At 50.0% G+C, this 19,045-nt stretch overlaps 1 protein-coding gene across 10 annotated transcripts in view; it reads right to left on the reverse strand.

The window, feature by feature from the left end:
• Nucleotides 1-3,149: 3,149 nt before the first annotated feature.
• Nucleotides 3,150-19,045, reverse strand: part of VPS8 (VPS8 subunit of CORVET complex) — a 236,928-nt gene continuing 221,032 nt past the window's right edge. For 7 of the 10 annotated variants that reach the window (XM_070509286.1, XM_014846150.3, XM_014846148.3 and 4 more), the window contains 2 exons: nucleotides 10,114-10,194; nucleotides 6,107-6,750 (listed from right to left, as the gene is read on the reverse strand). In XM_070509286.1, the coding sequence (XP_070365387.1) occupies nucleotides 6,601-6,750; nucleotides 10,114-10,194 (231 nt within the window). In that variant the 3' untranslated portion in view covers nucleotides 6,107-6,600. Of the gene's footprint in view, nucleotides 3,865-6,106; nucleotides 6,751-10,113; nucleotides 10,195-19,045 lie in introns of those variants that run through there. The other 3 variants (XR_011503258.1, XR_011503257.1, XR_011503256.1) reach the window with 1 other exon arrangement.

Genomic DNA, 19,045 nt, shown 5'->3' on the forward strand with positions numbered 1-19,045 from the left:
GCCTCCCCTTTTCTGTGTCCACACAGACCTCCCCCCAACACACGCAATTCCATCTTTGAATACCTCAGTGCTTTGATTAGGCCATGGCTGCTTCCATGTTTAATCACGTCTTGACTAGCAGTCTAGGCTAGCACTTTCTGCCTTCACCAAAGATAACCTGTCTTTTAAAGTGACTCTTGCAGACAGCTAATCTCTTCTACTGTGTGTGCATTCTACTAATTTACATTATTGCCAAGTTCTAGAAGGCATCTCCTTGTAGCCTCTTACAAATGCTGATGACACACACTTGATTCTGCAGTAAACTTGGATTTAGCGTCTCCTCCTCATTAAATTCCATCACTGGGAACTGGAAACGCCTTTACTGCTCGGGGTGCCGTCCAGTTCTGTGCAGACGAAGCAGGCAAGATGGGACTCAGGACTCAGGCTGGCTGCAGTCGGGCTCAAGGAGGGGCGATCAGGGGTCAGATGGAATTCTTCAGGAACCAGGTGGAAAGGGAAATTTGATGGAAATACAAGTGAAAAGCAAGGCGAAATAAATATGCCTAGATATTAATGGTATGCTGCTGTTGGCTTTTTTGGATTTTCCTGGTTTTCTAAAATGAATTGATGATAGTACTTTTATAATTAGGAACAAACCCAGTAAGCTGTTGTGAGGAGGGTGAGTCCTTGGACAGCAAGTGCAGGCCAAGCCCGACTACTGAGTGTGTGGGATGGAAGTGGGGCGCCGCTCACGCACCTGCTGGATGAGACTGAGGGCTGGACTGGGGCATGCGTGTCCAACGCTCTGCATGTGAATTTGGAGATGGGAGATCAGAAAGTCTGGGCTCTGGTGGGACACCTTAGGCCTTTGTGACACCTAGTCTGTCACCTAGTGTAAAACCCCAGATGATTTATCCCGAGAAAGAGATCTGGCGTGTCACTGCAGATGATGACAGCGCATCACGGATCAGCAAAGCACCACAGCGTCTGAGTGGGGACTCACAAGGCATTTCCCCAGCTGTCAGGGAATCTGCTGTGCCCAGCAGCTCTGCGGAGTAGGCAGGGCGGGATAATTTCGTGGGTTTATGCTGAAGCAAACAAGAGCTAAAGCAACTCTAAAAAGGTAAGTTAGTGAGTAGCAGGGCAGAGCGCCAAACTTCTGCCGACTCCAGATCCAGCTCCCTCACTTCCTGAGCCTGAGCAGTCAGACCCTGCCCTGCTCCTGCTCCGGCCTGTGCCCTCTCCTCTGCCTCGCCTTCTCTCTCCTCACACAGCCAGGCCCACCCCAGACTGAGCTGGGCCCTGGCTCTAGGTGGAGCACTGAGGAGGCACAGCTTAGCTTAGCCCTCTGCGCATCACCTGATGTTGCCCTTGTCGTCTCTCTGGCTTTGTGCCCAGCTCGCCTTGGCTTGGTCCTGGGTCTGGCCAGAGACCCAGACGAGACCCAGGTGTTGCGTTGTGCTTAGGTGTGACCCTAGATCTAAGAACGCTCTTGGGAATTCGCCTCGGATCTCAGCGCTTTCCGTATCAGCTGCTTCTGCGTCCTCCCCTTCCTAGCCCCACTGGGTGGAGCCTTTGATGCCAACTGCTTCCTCAACTACGGCCTGTCCTCAATCATCACCGGCCTTGGACTCACCTCCTGGGGCCAGTCTACTGCAGGGGACTGTGTAGACCCTGACCCATGAACCGGCTGTGAACATCTGACATCTGCCTTATCCAGGGCCCCATGCAGTAGACAAAGGGCTGAGTTTCTGCCCTCACGTTTAGAATCTGCCTGTGTGAATGATGATGCCAAAACTCACAAAGCAAATGTAGGCACAGCTGGAAAAGCCTTCACAGTCTAGCTGCAGCACCACTCTAAGAGGCCACACAGTCAGGCCAGGAGCCCTTGGGAAGACCCAGGATGGGGGGACTGTGCTGTGTCTGGAGGGTACGCTTACCGAGGCCTGGGTGGGATTTGCACAGCGATCCACACAGCCTGTTTTACCTGGGACTCAGAATAATGAAAGGTGACTCTAGCATGATTTAGGGGCTGCACTGAGTAGATGGGGAGACACCAGGGGTTTGGGTTTCCCAAGGAACCCACAGCCCTAGATGAATGTGAGGCCCCACGGTGGGCCCCTCTGGACAGGTCACCAAGAGGTCAGCATTAAGATCAGTGGGTCCAACTAGAATTCACTTGGGTCCTTTCAGAGTATATGGCGTCCTGAAGGGGTCAATTATGCCCCAAAGGACTTCTTCTCACCCATGATCAACATATCCAAGAGTCACAGGGAGGCTGTGAATTCCTGGGGCTGTGATGTGTTCTTGAATCAAGTAGGAAATCACCTGGACCCCTCGTTATGTCCGCTATAACCACTCAGAAAGGGAATTATGGGGTCATGGAGAGGTCAGCAATGGGGAAGATGAAGGGAGGGAGTTGAAATCACCATCTCAAGTGGAGGTGAGGGTGGATTGCGGGAGCGTTGAAGGATGATAGGCCAACTCGTTCTTCTAGAGAAAGAGGCCACGTTTGGCAACCATGCGGTCCTTGAGTTTGCTAGGGACGGGGACATGGCCCCCTAAGACTATTAGGACCAGATACTGACCTTCGAGATGGATGCAGTACCGACTTCTGAGGGAACAGATGTCAGGTAGGAACTGGGGCTACTGGCTTCACTCAGTTATGGAGAAGTGCCCGGTGTGAAGCGGAGGCCCAGGCCCACCAGCAGCTTCACAGCAGATCCTGCCAGCCTCCTGAGCCAGCTGTCCCCGGGTGGGGCAGGAGGCGGATGTCGGGGCCCATGCACTAGAAGCCAAGCTCGGGAAGGGACTGTGCAGAGGATGGTGTGCACCGTCTCCCATCTTATCTATCCCATAGCCCTCCAAAGCTGTAGACAGACATTCATTCATTCATGCAAGCGGGCATATATTAAAAAAAGTGTTAATTACATCCACCCTTTGACCCTGCAAAATCATTCCTCAGTTTGTACCCAACAGAAATGCATACATATGTTCACTAAAAGACAGGAAGAGGAATGGTAATAGGCAGTACTAGAAATAACCCAAATGCCCAGTAATAATAGAATAAATCATGGTACATTCATACAGTAGAATACTATTCAGTAGTGAGAACGACTAACATGGATAAATCTCGTAAACACAATTAGAGTGAAAGAAGCTACTCCCCACAGAGTACATAATGTCATTTATTTATATGAAGTCCCAAACAGGCAGAGCTACCCATACTGTTAGAAGTGAGGATAATGGTTAACTTGGGGAGTGTGAAGAACAGTGAATTTAGGGGACCCTTGTGGTGTCTGTCATTCCTATTTGCTTGATCTAGCTGCTGGTTATATAGGTGTTATTTGCTTTGTGAATTAATCCAGCTGTACACATGGTTTGTGAGCATTTCCGTCCATAAAAAGTTTACTTAAAAAAAATAGTGACTTTAAAGAAAAGATGGTGATACTATTCCTTTTTAAGTACTGTGCTATGGAGGACACAGGACTGGAGAGAACACAATCCTGCCCTCAGGAGTGATGGAGACAGACAGGAAGACACCCAAGCCTGGAAACAAGGTGAGGCAAACAGCAGTTGTCCTCGGGGAGCTGGGGGAGCCTCCAGAGAGTATCAGGGTGTGGAGGAAGCTGGTGGCAGAAAGATGGCCACGGACACCCCAGAGAGGAGGGGCCGCTGGGATGAACCCTCATGAGCCAGCGCCGCCCTCTCGGAGCTCAGCGGTGCCCGGACTCCCTGGGGGCCCGGAGTTGGCCCTGGGCTGCCCAGAGGATGACATACCAGGCGGCCTTTCTTGCATCTCTGGGCACGTCACAGGCGTCTGATCCTGGAGCCGCCCCTCTGGAAAAGCATTTCAGCAGGCAGAGCCGAGTGGAAACACCGCTTCTGAAAGGATTTCCAGAGCTCTGAATTATTTATTCACTGCAGCATTCATCATTGATGAGGCCCCCCGTTGGCTTTCCTCTTCCACAAACACCTCCCCTGCCCCTCTCCCCACGGCAGGCTCTGGTTGGTAATATGTTCCCTTTGTAAAGCATCTTCCCACACGGCACTTGGACCTTTGCTGTGTAGATGGAGCAGATTGCTTTCATCATCTTCATTTTTCAGAAGAGTAAACAGCCCTCCTCCGCTCACAAGTGAGCCTGGGGTGGGTCTGTGCTGAGAACCCTGGGCTCCCGATCTGAGCCCAGGGCTCTTTCCAACAGTCCATTCTGCCACTTGGAGAACTGGGTGAGACTCCAGCCCTGCCGGCCCATGGCAGGAGGGAGGGGCAAATAAAGAGTGAAAAGGGCGATGGGAGATGGGGCGGCCTTCAGCTGGAGCTGGGAGCTGAGAGGACCCATTTTCAGGTGGGACACAGACGGTGTCCATTCAGACATTTCCTGTTTGCCAGGTACAAAGGAGAACCAAAGCTGTGATGGACGCTGCTGCGTTTGCTCAACCAGAATCCTCTCCCTCTCCCATCAGGTCCCTGATGTCCTTTCAGAGGATCATCTCTCCCTTCCCTTGGGGGGCGGCATGGGAGGAGACCGTTCAGACCAGGCCCCTGCCCTCCCCAAATGGTAGCTGATGTGTCTCTGGACTCTCCCTCCCCCAGATCCTGCCTCTTACCACCTGTCACAGCCAAGGGGTGAGCATGTGACATAGAAAAACAGCTGGAGCGGGGTGCTCAGAGCTGCCAGCTCCTTGATCCTGGGAGCTCCCCCATTCCCCTCAATGAGCTCCACGGCGATGTCAGCAGAACTGCTTTTGTTGCTGAGTCTAGAAATACTTCCAGATAAGTCTTTGCCCTTAAGGACCTGCTTGGAAGCGGGACCAGATATCACTGCAGAGCAGAACATGTGCTAAGTGCCACGAGAGGGGACAGGGACAATGGCTTCCAGATGGCAGGGACCGGGGCTCAGCTCAGGCCTGCCCAGCACTCATCTACCCTGAGGTGACAGAGGGCTCTCCAAACCCCTCCAGAGTATATTCTTAGGAAGGCATGACCTGAATAGAAGATGCTCTAACTTATTCCATGGTGCTGTGACTCCTGGGGACTGACAAGACAGGACAGGCGCTGGAGAAGAGGAATTAGTTGGTGCTTACTGGCCCGGATTTGAACAGGGTCTGACACTCAGTAAACTGCCTTGGCTCTTTAGACTACACAAAGAAGAAGGGCAATCGCCAGGTTTTGCGTTGAGAATATCAAGCTCCTCTGGCCTTAATTTTAGGCTAAGAAACCTTCTGATATATGATTTGGGGAGGCAGCATCAGTGGCTCTGGAATCACCGCTCTGAGTTCACACGCCCGCTCTGCCACTTCTTGAGAGTGTTTCCTTGGTTAAAGTATCTATCATGTCTGAGCCTCACCTTTCTCATCTGTAGAACGGGGTGGAGACTCTCCCACACAGCTGCCACTGGCACCCAACTGCGGATCTCTTATTGGTCAACCACTTCCCCTACTTTGACCTCCACCCGCTTCCATCAGGAGGCAGCAGCCCAAGCCGCCAGGTCTTGGAGGAGTTGTGTAATAAAAGCTCGGCTAGCATTTCGGGGGCGTTTGCTGTGTGCCTGCACGGTGCTAAATGCTTACAAGTACTGTCTCATGCAGTCTTCACAATGGGTTTATTTTATGAGAAACTGAAGCTTAGAGAAATTAAGTGACTTGCTCAGGATCACAGCTAGTATGTGGCAGAAGCAGGATCTATTTTCCATTAAAAGTCAGTGTATTTGCATCAGGCTTACACATCTATTTCCTGTGGGCTTGGATGGTGTAAGCCAGTCCACGAGAGTCTGGTCATCCCCAAGGGAAGTGATGGGCTGGAGCCCGTCAGCCTGTGAGGTGGGAGCCTCGCCTCTGCGTGTGGTGACCTCCTGTGCTTGTTGGTTCAATGACGTTCAAAGTCCCAGGGCCAAGAAACGCAATAATACTGCTCTGGGGGCCTAGTGCCTGTCATGGGAGCACCTGGGGGCTGGCTGCTCTGAATGGAGCCTGCAAGGGAGCCGCCAATTTGAATAAAGGTAGGGTCGCCACAATCAGAGTCCTTGACTTTGAGCTAATGAAACGGACTTGTGGCGACAAGGGTTCTAAATGTCCTTTATGACTTGACAGACTGAGAGCTGGACAGCCAGCCAGCAGGCCTGCAGAACTTAAACGCAGAGGCATTTATTGTTAGAAAGGGAAAAACTTACACTCGAATGGATTTTAACATAAACACATCAAAAGGGAGGTGCCCTAGCCCCGCAGGTCCTTCACTCCCTCCAAAGCAGGTTTCAGTGACACTGCAGCCTGGCTGACCGCTGCCCCCTGTTCCTAACGGTGGCAGAAGTTGAAGTCCCTCCGTGTTACCCACCAGCTGGAGGAGACAGAGTGGGCTCTACCTATTCTCTAGGCTTCAGGGGAAACAGGAAAATGTCCTAATGGGCAAAGCGCATTTTCTTAAAAAGCTGGACAGAGGTATGACTTTCCTGCACTTAATGAGCAAAACAAAACCCACCAGTCTGGGGCCCTGCGGCTGCAGCCACACCGTGGAGGAGGGGGCTCCCCGGGGAGTGGCGGCCGTGGGGAAGGCCTAGCGCAGAAGCCCACCTCCGAACTCTGCTCAGAGCGGGGGCCGTGGGGCCAGGCCCCAGAGAGGCTTCAGTCCTCCGTCACAGGCGGGGGAATGAGCTGCAGCTGGAAGTTCTCATTCTGGAAGATGCTGTTGAAAGCCGGGCCACTCTGGGAGCTACTGAACGGCCTGTAGCTCTCGCTGCTGCGATTCTGGGAGAGTTCTGTAAGGAGAGCCAGCTGCAAAGGAGGGGACACACGTTAACCAAGGCTTGTGGGGCAGGGGTGAGTGTGGGTGGGGATGGGAGGGATGTGGAACAGAGGTGGCGGAGCCTGAATTCCTCCACTTCGAACACATGAGGGACAGTGCTGCACAGTGGCGAGAGTATACAAACTGGCTTTGGACCCCAGGTCTGCATCTCACAAACAAGTAATGTGACTTTGGGCAAGTTCGCTTCATCTTTTAGGGCCTAAATTTCCTCCTTCGGTCATGATGAGACCGGACTGGGTAAGGCCATGGGCACATCAAACCGTGATGCTCTCTGACAGTGGAAAGCTGTCCGATGCTGACCCTCCTTCTCACTGAGTCCTCCTTCTCCTGGGGGTGCGTGACCCTGTGGCCTCCTCTCCCTCTCTGCGCACAGGCCCTGAGCTGGGCTTCTCTACTCTCTGCTCACCTCATTCCACACCCTCCCTCTCGGTGAGTTCTCCTCAGGCTGAGGGACCCAGAGTTATGATCACTGGCTCACCTCTCTCTTCTGTAACCTGGATGGCTCCAAATGGATGCCCAGCTGCCCCTTCAAACTCAGCAGCTCCGCAGGAAACTCAGAGACTCTACCTTCTCCTCTAAGAGTCTGCCCTGCTCCTAGCTTCCCTGTTTCCACCAGTGACACCAGCAAAGCCCTCACTCCATTAGTGGCTCGGGTCTGAAGACTCGCCAAGGAGAAAGAGTGGCAGGAGGAAAGGTTAATGCCAGCTCCTCAGGAAACCAGGCTCTGCCACTCAGAGGGGCCATCTCTTCTTCCTCAAAGAGGCTCTCTCCACAAGTAGGAGCCTGACAGCCTGGCCCTCGAGATGCTCTTGATGGTTTGAGAAGAGATGACTTCCACAGCCAACTGAGGCCCTTCACCTGGAGAGGGCAGTGTGAGGACTGGGCCACAAACATGGCAGGCAGTCCTGTCTGTGCTGGGCTCAAGGCCTGAAGCCCGCAGGTGCTTCTCACGGCCCCAGGTCACTGTAGGGAGTGCCCCTCAGGGGCCAGGCACTATGCCAGGTCCTTTACACGTCTCTTATTTCTAATCCTCCACAAAAACCCTCTGGGTAAAAAACCCAGAGCCCTAAGAAGTAAGTTCCCCCAAGTCACCCAGTGGTGAGGGCTAGTCTGTGTGGCAACTTCCGCTCAGCCGAGCTGCCTAAGGTTCTGCCTTCCCTGAAGACAACTAGTCTGTTACCTGTTCCCTACCCACCTACTCTGCCAGGAACTCTGCCTTCTAGTTGTCCTCCGACCTCTGGGAAGGGTCCTCCCTTCACTCAGGCAATAATGGGACAAAGTTCACATGCGTCCATTTGTCACTTCTGTTGAAAACTCACTATCAGTGCCTGTGGTAACTGGGGAGACATCTGAAGACCCCTAAGTTCAAAGTACCAATTCATCTAAAATAATGCAGCCCTAGCTCGGAGACATGTCTGTGGTCCAATTCACAACTCATAACACTGGCTCAGAAGCTTTTACTGAAAGTTACTTAGCTGGCCAAGGACACAGAGGAGGTATACTCGCTCAAGCAGTCCTGCCAGGGACCTCCACTGTCACCCGAGCAGGTTACAAGGAGATGTCCCTTCTCTGCTCGAGCCCCACCTTGTGCCACTGCCTGTCTTCTGTAATCCTCTCAGCTGCCCAGGAGCCTGTGAAGTTCTCCACAAGAACTATTACATACAATGCCATGAACAGATGCCACGTAAACTCCAAGTTCTTTCACGTTCGGACACTGTGAGGTAGAAAGATCAACCACAAAAAAATATTTTCTATTTCCCAAGAACAGAGAGATTTTTGTGTTCTACTTCTGTAACTTAGTGATCTGGAAATCGATAAGTCCTGAATAAAGGCTCGCCAGTCTGACGCAGCAGAACTTCCTCCGAAGGCCCAGAAGCCCAACTCCTGGGGCAAAGGTTGGCCGAGGCTGGGAAAGGATGGAGGCAATGCCACTTCCATAAAGCTGCTGGACTACATTCAGGAGACCCCTAGCGAAGTCTCCCGGAATAAAAACCTCTGCCCAGACAAACTCTCAAAGAGAGCACCATTTTCCCTCTGGCTGCCAAGCAACCGAGCAGGTGTCTGCCTAAGAATGCGGAGTGGGAGAAGGGGGCCCAGGCACAGCAGCAGAGCCCGTAAGCACCTGTGCAAGCTCAAGGCAAGCTCTGGGAACAAACCTGGCCCCGCTGGGATGTGGGTATGACCTGCGGAGTGGAGACGGTGGTAGAGTTTGGACTCCTCCTTCCGCTGATGGAGATCCAGGAAAGTGTTTTAAGCAAGGGGCTAACATGACATTTGGGTTTTAAGAGGGCACCCAGGCAGCAGCACAGAGAAGGGACAGAAGACCTGCAGTGGCCTCTGTGAGTTGGAGGCGGGAGGGGAAGAAAAACACAGAGATGTAGTATGTAGGGGTCTCCCTAGTGAGTGGATGGAATGGGAGGGATGAGCCCAGGGTGCTGCTCTGGGTGACTGGATGGCAGAAGGTGCCAGCCAGAAACAGGCCCCAGGCAAGGAAGAACAGGTCACGCAAGTTAATGAGTACACTTCTGAAGTGCCTGTGGGGCACCCAGACCTATCGATACTGTGGCATGACTGCTAGTTGCCCGCCACGTCTGTACTCTTCTCCTACAGTTACAGGATACCACGAGTTTTAGCCCATGGCCTTTTGGAATAAAGACCAGTTTTCCCAGTCTCCATTGCAGTTAGGCGTAGTTATGTCTCTAAGGTCTGGACAATGGCAGTGGTGCATTTAATTTTTAGGAACTGTCTTTAACTAGAGGGCTGACAGTCTTCCTCCTTTTCCTCCACTTTGCTAGCCAGAATGCAGATATGATGGTTGGAGCTGGAGCAACCATGCTGAACCATGTGAGTATAAGCCATATGTTGAGGATGGCCAAGCCAGAAGACTGAAGGAACCTGGAGAGAGGTTCATGGAAGGTGCCCAGGGATGCCTGCGTTTACACTTCTACCTTGGTTAAGCCACTATACTTTAGCATTTGTCTTTCATGGCCAAAACAAATTCAGCCACTGCAGGTGTCCAGCAGGGTCTGGGGCTGAGGGCCGATCCGGCAGTCATCAGTATAAACAAAGGCCTCCAGATGAGGGGTTAGGCATATGCCTGCTCTCTCCAGAGGCAGTACAGACAGATGCCCTCCTGTGTCCTCACAGCCCGTGGGAGGTGAGGGACAGATATCTTTTCACTTCCTCGTAGGGCTCCACGTGGCCATACCAGGGATGCCAGGTCACTTTACAGACTGAGGAGGAGGCTGGAGTAAGGACTTGAGGACACTGTGTTTCCACAACAGTAATTAGAAATAGGGAAATAAAAATGTAAACCACCATGCAGACATTACCCTGGAACTTGCTCGGTAGAGATGGCAAAGCTGATCAAATGCTTGTATTTGCTGTGGATCCAGAACAGGCTCTGAGGTTGCCTGAGAAATCAAAAACGGCACGGTTAGTAACTCGCACAAGCAACCTCTGCACTCGGCCAACGGTGAAACAGGATGGCGTGCTTCCTTCATTCCTGTGAAGAGAATCCACGCTGCCAGCGAGTGGGGAGAGAAATTTTACTGAACCTGAATTAGAAATGGGCACGTCCCTCTCAAGTCCCTTGGTATCAGCCCAGGTTGACCTCTCATGGACCCTTTCCCCAACGTGGTCTCTAAACTTCTCACACTCACAAGCTTCCTTTAGGGCTTCTCGGTCCCTCTCTGCAGAGGGATCTATGCAGAGCAGTTTAGCTCCACCCAGCCTTGCATTCCACATCCATCACTGACCATGCCAGCAAAGATGCCCCTTCTTGGTGGTGGGAGTGGGGATGCATTATAAATGAAAAATCACGTCATTCCCCTGTCTCCTCATAAGGCTGGTAGCCACCTCTGGGGATGCAGTTTTAATCTGCTGCTTTTTGGAAGAGAGGAAGTCTAACTTGCTTCTACAATAGTCTCGTTTTGTTCCACCTGTTATTGTGGTGGAACACGCCAATACTGTGGTTCTGCTCTCAGTGGACCTGATCCAACTCAGAGCCAGAGAGAAGAAATGGGATCCTGGTGCAGGAGCCACAGGTGAACTGGAATGCCAGTTCTGACACTAACCTGCTGTGTGACCTTCGGCAAGTCACTTCTCTGAGCCTCAACTGCCTCACCTCTAAGTGAGCGGATAATGCTTCCCTAAGAGGTTACTGAAAATTAAATTAGATGAGATACATATTTAAAGAGCCTTTAACCTAATACCCCGAAAGGGCTCAGTAGATGCCAGCTTTTATTACTACAATTTAGAGATCCCCTTAGTTAAATGTTGACTTCACAAGTGTTTCAGTGACGAAAGATCTGGGTGTCGAAACAAGCACACATCTAGGTGGGCCAAGCGAGGGCTGTGGGATTGAAGGGAGCAGCAAAAGCTGGTTTGAAGACATGTTCTGTTTACAGGAAAGTCCTTGCAGGAACAGCCACCAAAACAGTGATGAAAACAAATGTCTGTGTCCAGGATGTGGAAGAAATTGAGGAACAGGGAAATGGAGTGGGTGAGCAGGGGAGGCAAAGAGAAAATAATACCACTAATCATAGTTACACGTACTGAGCATTTCTATGAGCCAAGCCCTGTGCACTAAGTGCTTTCCATGGATGCGCTCATCAAGTCCTCGAAATCACTCGATGAGAAAGGTACGGTCAGGTCTGTTTCCTCCCAACCCCCCAAAGGATTTAAACTTGAAAAAGCTGTAAATTTGCCTTGCGGGAAGGACTTTCCTTCTTTTCCTCAAAATTTTCACTATGCTTAGGGGAAAAAACCTACTAAGAGCTAAGAGAGAACGGAAACAAGCACTGCCCTTGAAGGAGATCATGCTAGCTGAGCAGGAAGTTACCTCACAGCTTCATCTCCCAATCAGATGAGAAAGACTTGGTTTAAGATCCAGAAAGCAGAGGCTGGCCCCAGGGTGTGGTGGTTAAGTCTGGCACACTCTGCTTCGGCAGCCCCAGGTTCATGGGTTTGGATCCCGGCTGGCTGCAGACCTACACCATTCATCAAGCCACACTGTGGTGGTGACCCACATATAAAAAATAGAGGAAGACTGGCACAGATGTTAGCTCGGGACTAATCTCCCTCAAGCAAAAAGAAGAAGAATGGCAATGGATGTTAGGTCAGAGTGAATCTTCCTCACCAAAAAAAAAAACCCCTAGAAATCAGCTGTCAATAAGGAGGTGGCTCACATCTCATAGGCTTCTGGGATCCCACAGTGGTGCCCCAAAGATAACGTCAAGGCTTCAGAGACCAGCCCAGGACACAGGCACCTCAGTTCTTGAAGCTGTCAGTGATGTGGGGATGGTGAAGGCAGCTTAAGAGGAATCCTGAGCAGGCAGTATGATCCCAAACAGCAGCCAGAAAGAGAAGAGGGCAGACCCACAGGGGCCCCACTTTCCTTCTGTTAGACTGGCGTCTCTGGGCCTGCCAGACACAGGGAGCCTCCTTCTCTAACCTGACAATGTTTAAACTTGCCTTCACACTTTTTAAAAAACATTTCTTCTCAATATAATTTGGTAGGAAAAACGATCATATTGTTGGAGAGGGTGAGAGTGTGGAATGTCACACTCCCTAGAGATACTAAGTAAGACCCACAGGGGAGTTCCAGGCTGGAGATGATCTGAAGGTTTGAGAAATAATACAAAGCTACCTCAAACAAAGCAAAAAGAGAAAAAATATAATTGCCTTCGAGAGACTTAACACTGGACATCATGGTCCTGCCACCTGATTTTCCTAATCCCTCTAGTACCACTGGCTAGACTGGGGAGCAGGGCAGGTTAAGCACAAGGATGCTACATGCTTTTCACCGGCCACTCCAAACCTTGGCTGTGGGGCCGCCACCCCCACGGTCCGCAGGACGAGGGACCAGCCACCCTGCTCTCACCTGTGCTCGTTCCCTGGTTACTCTGGGACCGGTTTAACAATGGAAACAAGTCGGGAACGGATGAGGTGAGGTGGCACTGGGGCAGTTAAGGCAGATTAATTAAAAAGAAGGCTGAAAAGGCCGCGTTAGCAAATGACAAAGCAGCAGAACAAGAAAAGGTCTCTCCTTATAGAAGTACTTCCATAAAACAGCGCTTTGCCTTGAAGGGCTACTGTAAGAAAAAACCCTCGTGAAGTGTACTATTGGACTTGTTACGGAAATGCAGATGGTACAGGCCACTTATGATGATCCACTGAGGAAATTCCCATCAGACCCTGTGCTGAGAAAAACTGTCTTGGACGCAGTTGCTGATTGTGTAGACTTGTTACTAATTGTGTTTTCTTTTTTGCTTTTCTCACTAGGGAACTCAGAGCTAAGGGTCGGCTACATAGAATTAGCAACTGCATAGGACTTTGTGCAAACATTTATGTGTGCTACTAAAACCCAGTTTTATATTATTTTCCACATAGTTTTTTAAAATCTAGATTTCTTCAGTTATTTATTTCATCCTATTGGAGGTATTTTGGAAGCCAACGCAAATCATTTTGGGAAAGTGAAGGTCATGTCCGACCATAAGTGGAAAATGCTAGTGTTAAAAATAGAATCACACTTTCACCCCCAGGAAAGACTACACAGCACACGAGTCTATTCTAGGCACAGAATAGACGGCTCCAGCCCCTGGGAGTTTGCTCACCGAGGCAGAAAGTGCAGAAGTCTCAGATGATGGGCAAACCCATGTTTTCTGATCCAGTGCCTCTCAAACTTTAATGTGCGTAAGGATCAGTGAGAGAACCTGTTAGAGGGCAGATTCTGCTTAGAAGGCCTGGGGTGGGGTCTGAGGCTCTGCGTTTCTAACCCACTCCCAGCGGATGCTGTGAATGCTGGTCCTCCGTCTGCACTTTGAGCAGCAAGGTGCTGATGTGTAGTGCAGAACAGCCCAGGGCCATGGGACCGCCTGTCCCTACTGAGTCCTAACGGCAACAGGACACACTTTTTTTCTAAGTTGTCCCAATTATGTATGTTGTTTTCAACATTCATGGAGTTCACATGCATCTTAGCAACCCTGGGATATAATAGGAAAATTTAATAAGATAAATGTTGCTGCCACATGGTTATTTTCAATCATACTGAATTGCAGCCCTACAACTATTTTACTAAATAAGTGAACAGGACTGTGGAAGAGAAGGCTAGGAGACTTACCCAGTATGAAACAAACATTCACAACCAATGAAGGATCATAACCAGGGCCTCTACCTTGTAAACCCTAGTCCCCCTCTGCTGGGAGAGAACCTGGAGTAACAATAGGTAAGCATGCACAAACATATGTACAAACGTGTGTATCCACACACACACACACACGCAGACCCATGATTTCAAACATGAGAAGCCCAGTGTGCAGGGGTGGCACTGAGCTCTGGGCTTGCTGTGATCTTATTCCTCCTCTAGGCCCTAAACTCCTTGGACATACCAAGAGGGGGATTTTCCAACAATGACATCCTTCAGAAACTGAAAAATGTGCTTGTCCCATGGATGTGAAATAACCCAAGGTGACAGGTCCTATCTTATGACACAGCCACCATCCTGGGCAAGCAGGGACAGAACTAAGGAGCCGCTGCTGGACTGCCCTGGGAGTCTCTGGAAGCCAAGTCACTGCAGGACGGAGATGCCCTATTCTTGGCCCGGCCATACTGTCTCTGTGGAAAAGCATCTGCATACGAGTTATCTGAGGTGAAATGGGAGAGCTATTTGTAGACGTGCCTAGGACCTAGGAGATGCTCACCTGTCTTAAAATCCTTCCTGGAATAAGACAGAGTATTTTTAAAAAGGAAGCATTCAGGGAATGACTAATAAATCACTAAGCTGAGGATTTCTGTACGCTTTTCCCTGGTTCTGCGGCTCAAAAAGTGGGATGGAGCAAGAATGAGGGGAGGGAGAAGGCAGCTTGTCCACAAAAGCCTGTTGAGCTGGTTTATGTCCTGCCTACGCAAGCTCCTGTCCTGTCACCTCCTCGTGAACTGGGACCCAGTTCTGGGGTTCAACAAATACATCCAGGGCCCTGGCCATGCCGATAATAGGCCTTGGGGGACAAAGATGAGTAAGTCAAGAGGGGTTTAATGTCTTGCAGATTTTGGGACATTAAAACCCCACAAAAAGATTTCACCTTCCCCAGTGCTGATGAGCAAAGCTAAGAGGTTACTGAGGGATAATAAACATAGATTGCTTATGTGCCAGGACAGGGCTTGCCTGAAACATGCTCTCCCATTATCTACACAAACCATCAAAATGTCCCTGAAATGACATCTTTGGGTCCAGATACGCTCTTGAACATCATGAGGCGTGGACGTCTCAGCTCTGGCCCCTCTCAGAACGCCTCTGCTGAGTGCCCAGTCCTGTCAACAGATGAGCTTCCACACGGCCCGTCCATCACCGCCCTGTTGCCCTCAGCAGTGTAATCATGTTTGTCTGCCTCCCCTGTTAGACTGTGAACCCCTTGACTGTCCGAACCGGAGCTTATTCATCCTTCTCTTCCCACTGCTCTACACCAGCAAATGTTCAACAGACCTTTGCCGAATAATCTCTATCCTGGTTTACTCTGAGCTGCCCATTTTCGGTAGGAGAGCAGGCACGTGGCCCAGTGTGAAATCACCGGCATTTGTCTTCCTATTTTCACGAACTTGCACTTTGGAAAGAGTCTTTGTACTGTCATTTCTGGCATGTTTGTCCTTTGTCTCAGTGAAGTGTCTATTTTATTTTATTTAATTCACTTCTGGGGAAAGGATTATTTTTTAAAATATCAGAAAACATAAGTAGCAACCCTTTTAAGAAGGTAGGAAAATTTACCAAACCAGTGGGACTTGTGGTTAAAAGCCTCTTTCTGTGGCTGCCCTGGCACTTCCTGGTGCAGAGCCCTCCATTTGGTGTGACCGAGGCCTGCTGCTGGGGCACGCCTACTTCCCCACGGCCTATGACACTGCAGCGGCTGGTGGGCGAGAGCCTGTGCTCCAGAGTCAGTGCGCCTAAGCCAAACTCTGGTGTCACCATCTTGGCACCACAATCTGAGGCAGTTACCTCTTCTTTCTGAGCAGGAAGGTCATGTGTGTCGAGCACGCAGTGAATGCGCAGACACTCTAAGTTCTCACTGAGTTACGAAGAAGAGGGCCTCGCAGGCCCTGGACACAGCCAGTCCACACAGCATACTGGTCGTGTGTGCCTATTCCTAACGTGGCCACTGAAGTGGAGAGAAAGGAGACATCAGGGCACAGTGCAGACAACAATGGCAAACCTGGCAATGAAAGGACGGGTGGCTGCTGCAGAAGAGAGAGAACGGGGAGAGTGGAGGGAGAGCTCCCTGAGGACAGGGCCTCTGTCCCTCTTGCTCTCCGGCACCCAGCACTATGCTCGGCACAGAGCAGCTGTGGAATAATTATCTGCCGATCGAATGGATGAAGGGATGGGAAGGGCGAGCAGGCAGATTTTCTCCTTCATACTTGGACCTTCACTGGAGCATTCATAAGCCCTCTGCAAAGCAGTAAGAAGAGCACAGGGCACGGCTCTGACAGACCTGGGCTCCATCTGGATTCTGTGATGCCTAGCTAGGTGGCTCTGGCCAAGTTATTTCACTTCTCTCAGTCTCAGCTTCTCTATCTGTAAAACTCTACTTTGCAGAATTGTTGGGAGGATTAGAGGTTATGTCTGGGCCTGACACCTACGTGGTATTCAATAAATGGCAGCCATTACTGCGACTGTGTATAGCCGGCCCTCCTTGTCCATGGGTTCTGTACCTGCGGATTCAACCAACCTTGATCGAAAGGCCTATGATGACTGCATCTGTACTGAATACATACAGACTTTTTTTTCTGGTCATTATTCCCTTAACAATACAGTATAACAACTATTTACATAGCATTTACACTACATTAGCTATTGTAAGTAATCTAGAGATGATTTAAAGTATATGGGAGGATGTGCGTAGCTTATATGCAAATACGAGGCCATTTTATGTAAGGGACTTTAGCATCTGAGGATTTTGGTATCTGTTGCGGCCCCTGAAACCCATCCCCTGTGGATATCAAGGGACAACTGTACTCCCAAGAGAAGTATCTGGAAGAACAAACATGGGCTGAGAATCAGGAAACCTGAGCTCCAACCCTGTCACAGTTCCCTGTATGACCGGAGCAGTTTACACTGCTCCTTTGAGTCTATGTCCTGGTGTATCAAAGGGCAATGCCACTTGGGTATGCTCTACCATCTAGGGAAGATGTGGGCACCATGAGATAACAGGGATCTGGGGCATGAAAGTTTCAAGTAAGATAGTAATGTTTACTGAAACTAATCATGGCTTTCGTTGCATAATCAGAAGCAAACTAGGGCAACCAACTAGAGGCACTGTCACAAAGATTCATGGTACCCTGAAGAGAAGTAACAGACTCAGACTAAGATGCTGTACAGAGAAACTGATTTGCCAAATCAGTGTCACGTATAAAAGTGGGACCAACAAAATTTGAACACAATCTCAGTTTGGCAAATCCATAAACATAAAGCACTCTTCCCAGACCATCTAAGCCAGCAGACTGGTAACACTGAGCAGTAAAGGGAATCCAGTGGAAAATCTAACCCACCAGCATAGAACTGATTAGGAACGATTTTCTAATTGGAAGAGAAAGAGAAACACATTTGATACGATCTGCTGGAGCAAATTTCTTTCTTCTCATGTAATGAAGTACAGTAAAAAGCTGAAAATTAAACTGTAGCTAAACATTAGAGGAATAAACAGTGACAACCCTGGAAATGACCTTGTGACACTCAGCATTAAAGTAAATCCAGTGGAAAATGAGGTCCTGATGCTCTAGGAGAGCCCCAGGGAGAGATACGCCGGGCTAACGGTGCGCCCGCACATTTCACAGCTCAGTGACTCAGAGGCCGGGTGGAAGTGAGAGCCATAATTACATCCGCTGGAAGGAAGAAAACAACCAGGGCTTTCAGGATCCAGAGAACTCTTAACCAGCGCATCGAGCTTCGACACAGGGAAACAACCATGATCTGCTGCCACCTGAAGGCTGGGTTCCTGGGAACACTGGATATGCAACTTTCCAAATCATATACGAAGACAGGGACAGTCAGAGAAGACCGAGCTCTGCTTGTTCACTTCTTCTCCACAATAAATAAGGTCCTGAAGTCAAAATCCCAATGTTTCCTTTCCTAACGGACCTCCCACACTAACACACGAGAACGTCAAACCTAATTTGTGAGAGGCATGGGACACCTGGCATAATTCTGCAACGTGAGCATTTGCCTCTTCTGCATTCTAGGAGCCTTCGACTGACACTTCTGTAACTTGCAAGGGGGGCTCAGGGAGAGGGGGAGCAGGATGAGTGGAATGAGACCGCATCTCCCTCTTTTCTCCCTGCCGGCCCTCGGCCTCACGGCCAAATCTTATGCTCCGTCTGTTACAGGCCTCTCTCAGCCCTTTTGCCACTACCTAAGCTACTTCCAACTAGAGGTCCTTTGTATTTAATGCTTTTGCCTAAAATGAAACCTTGGCTACAGAGATGGGAGTGAAGCCATTCCTCTTCCCCACCCCCCACCTCCCCTAAACAGAAAACACCTTTCCTAAAATTCCCACCCACAACACAGTTTGTTCTCAGACAGAACCTGACTCTCACATACCCTGATTTCCTGATGCCTCAAAACCCTCAAGAGGCCACAGCTAATAATGAACTAGGTAATGAAATAACAAAATAAGCAGGTATGTTGCTAAGCGGCCTGGAGAGAGGAGAGAAACACCTCACAGGACATCTCATAAGGAGATTTCGCTTAGAGTAGTAATGGCTTTGGAACGACCAGCTCTAAGGGAAGAGAGGGTGTGAGGTTGGAGATGGAGATTGTGAAAGGCTGACTGGAAAATATCCATGAAAAACCAAGACCTTCAGTACCACAGTTAAAAAGAAACAACACAGTGACTTTTCTCAGTAGGAAGAAAATGCTGGTTTAAGTCTTCCACGATGTGAGAAGGGGTAACCACCACCACCACCGCAGCAACTCACAGTTATTGAGCAAGTAACTACCACGTGTCAGCCACGGTTCCAAGCACTGTGCATGCACCATCTCATTTAATCATCACACAAACCCTATGAGGTCAGTACTTCTGTTATCCTCATTTTATAGTTGAAGAAACTAAGGTTCTGGGGTTCATGGCGTGCCCAAGGTCACTGTGATTGGTAGTGAAGCCCAGATCTGAATTTGGGCAGTCCAGTTCCAGAGGTTTCTTTCACTTGCCATGCTCTTGGTATCGTCCCAGAAGAAGCCTGACAGAAAGCCACTTTCAAGGGACCCAAAAGGTT

The sequence above is a fragment of the Equus asinus genome, chromosome 5 (genome assembly GCF_041296235.1).
Source record: "Equus asinus isolate D_3611 breed Donkey chromosome 5, EquAss-T2T_v2, whole genome shotgun sequence".
Lineage (NCBI taxonomy): Eukaryota > Metazoa > Chordata > Mammalia > Perissodactyla > Equidae > Equus > Equus asinus.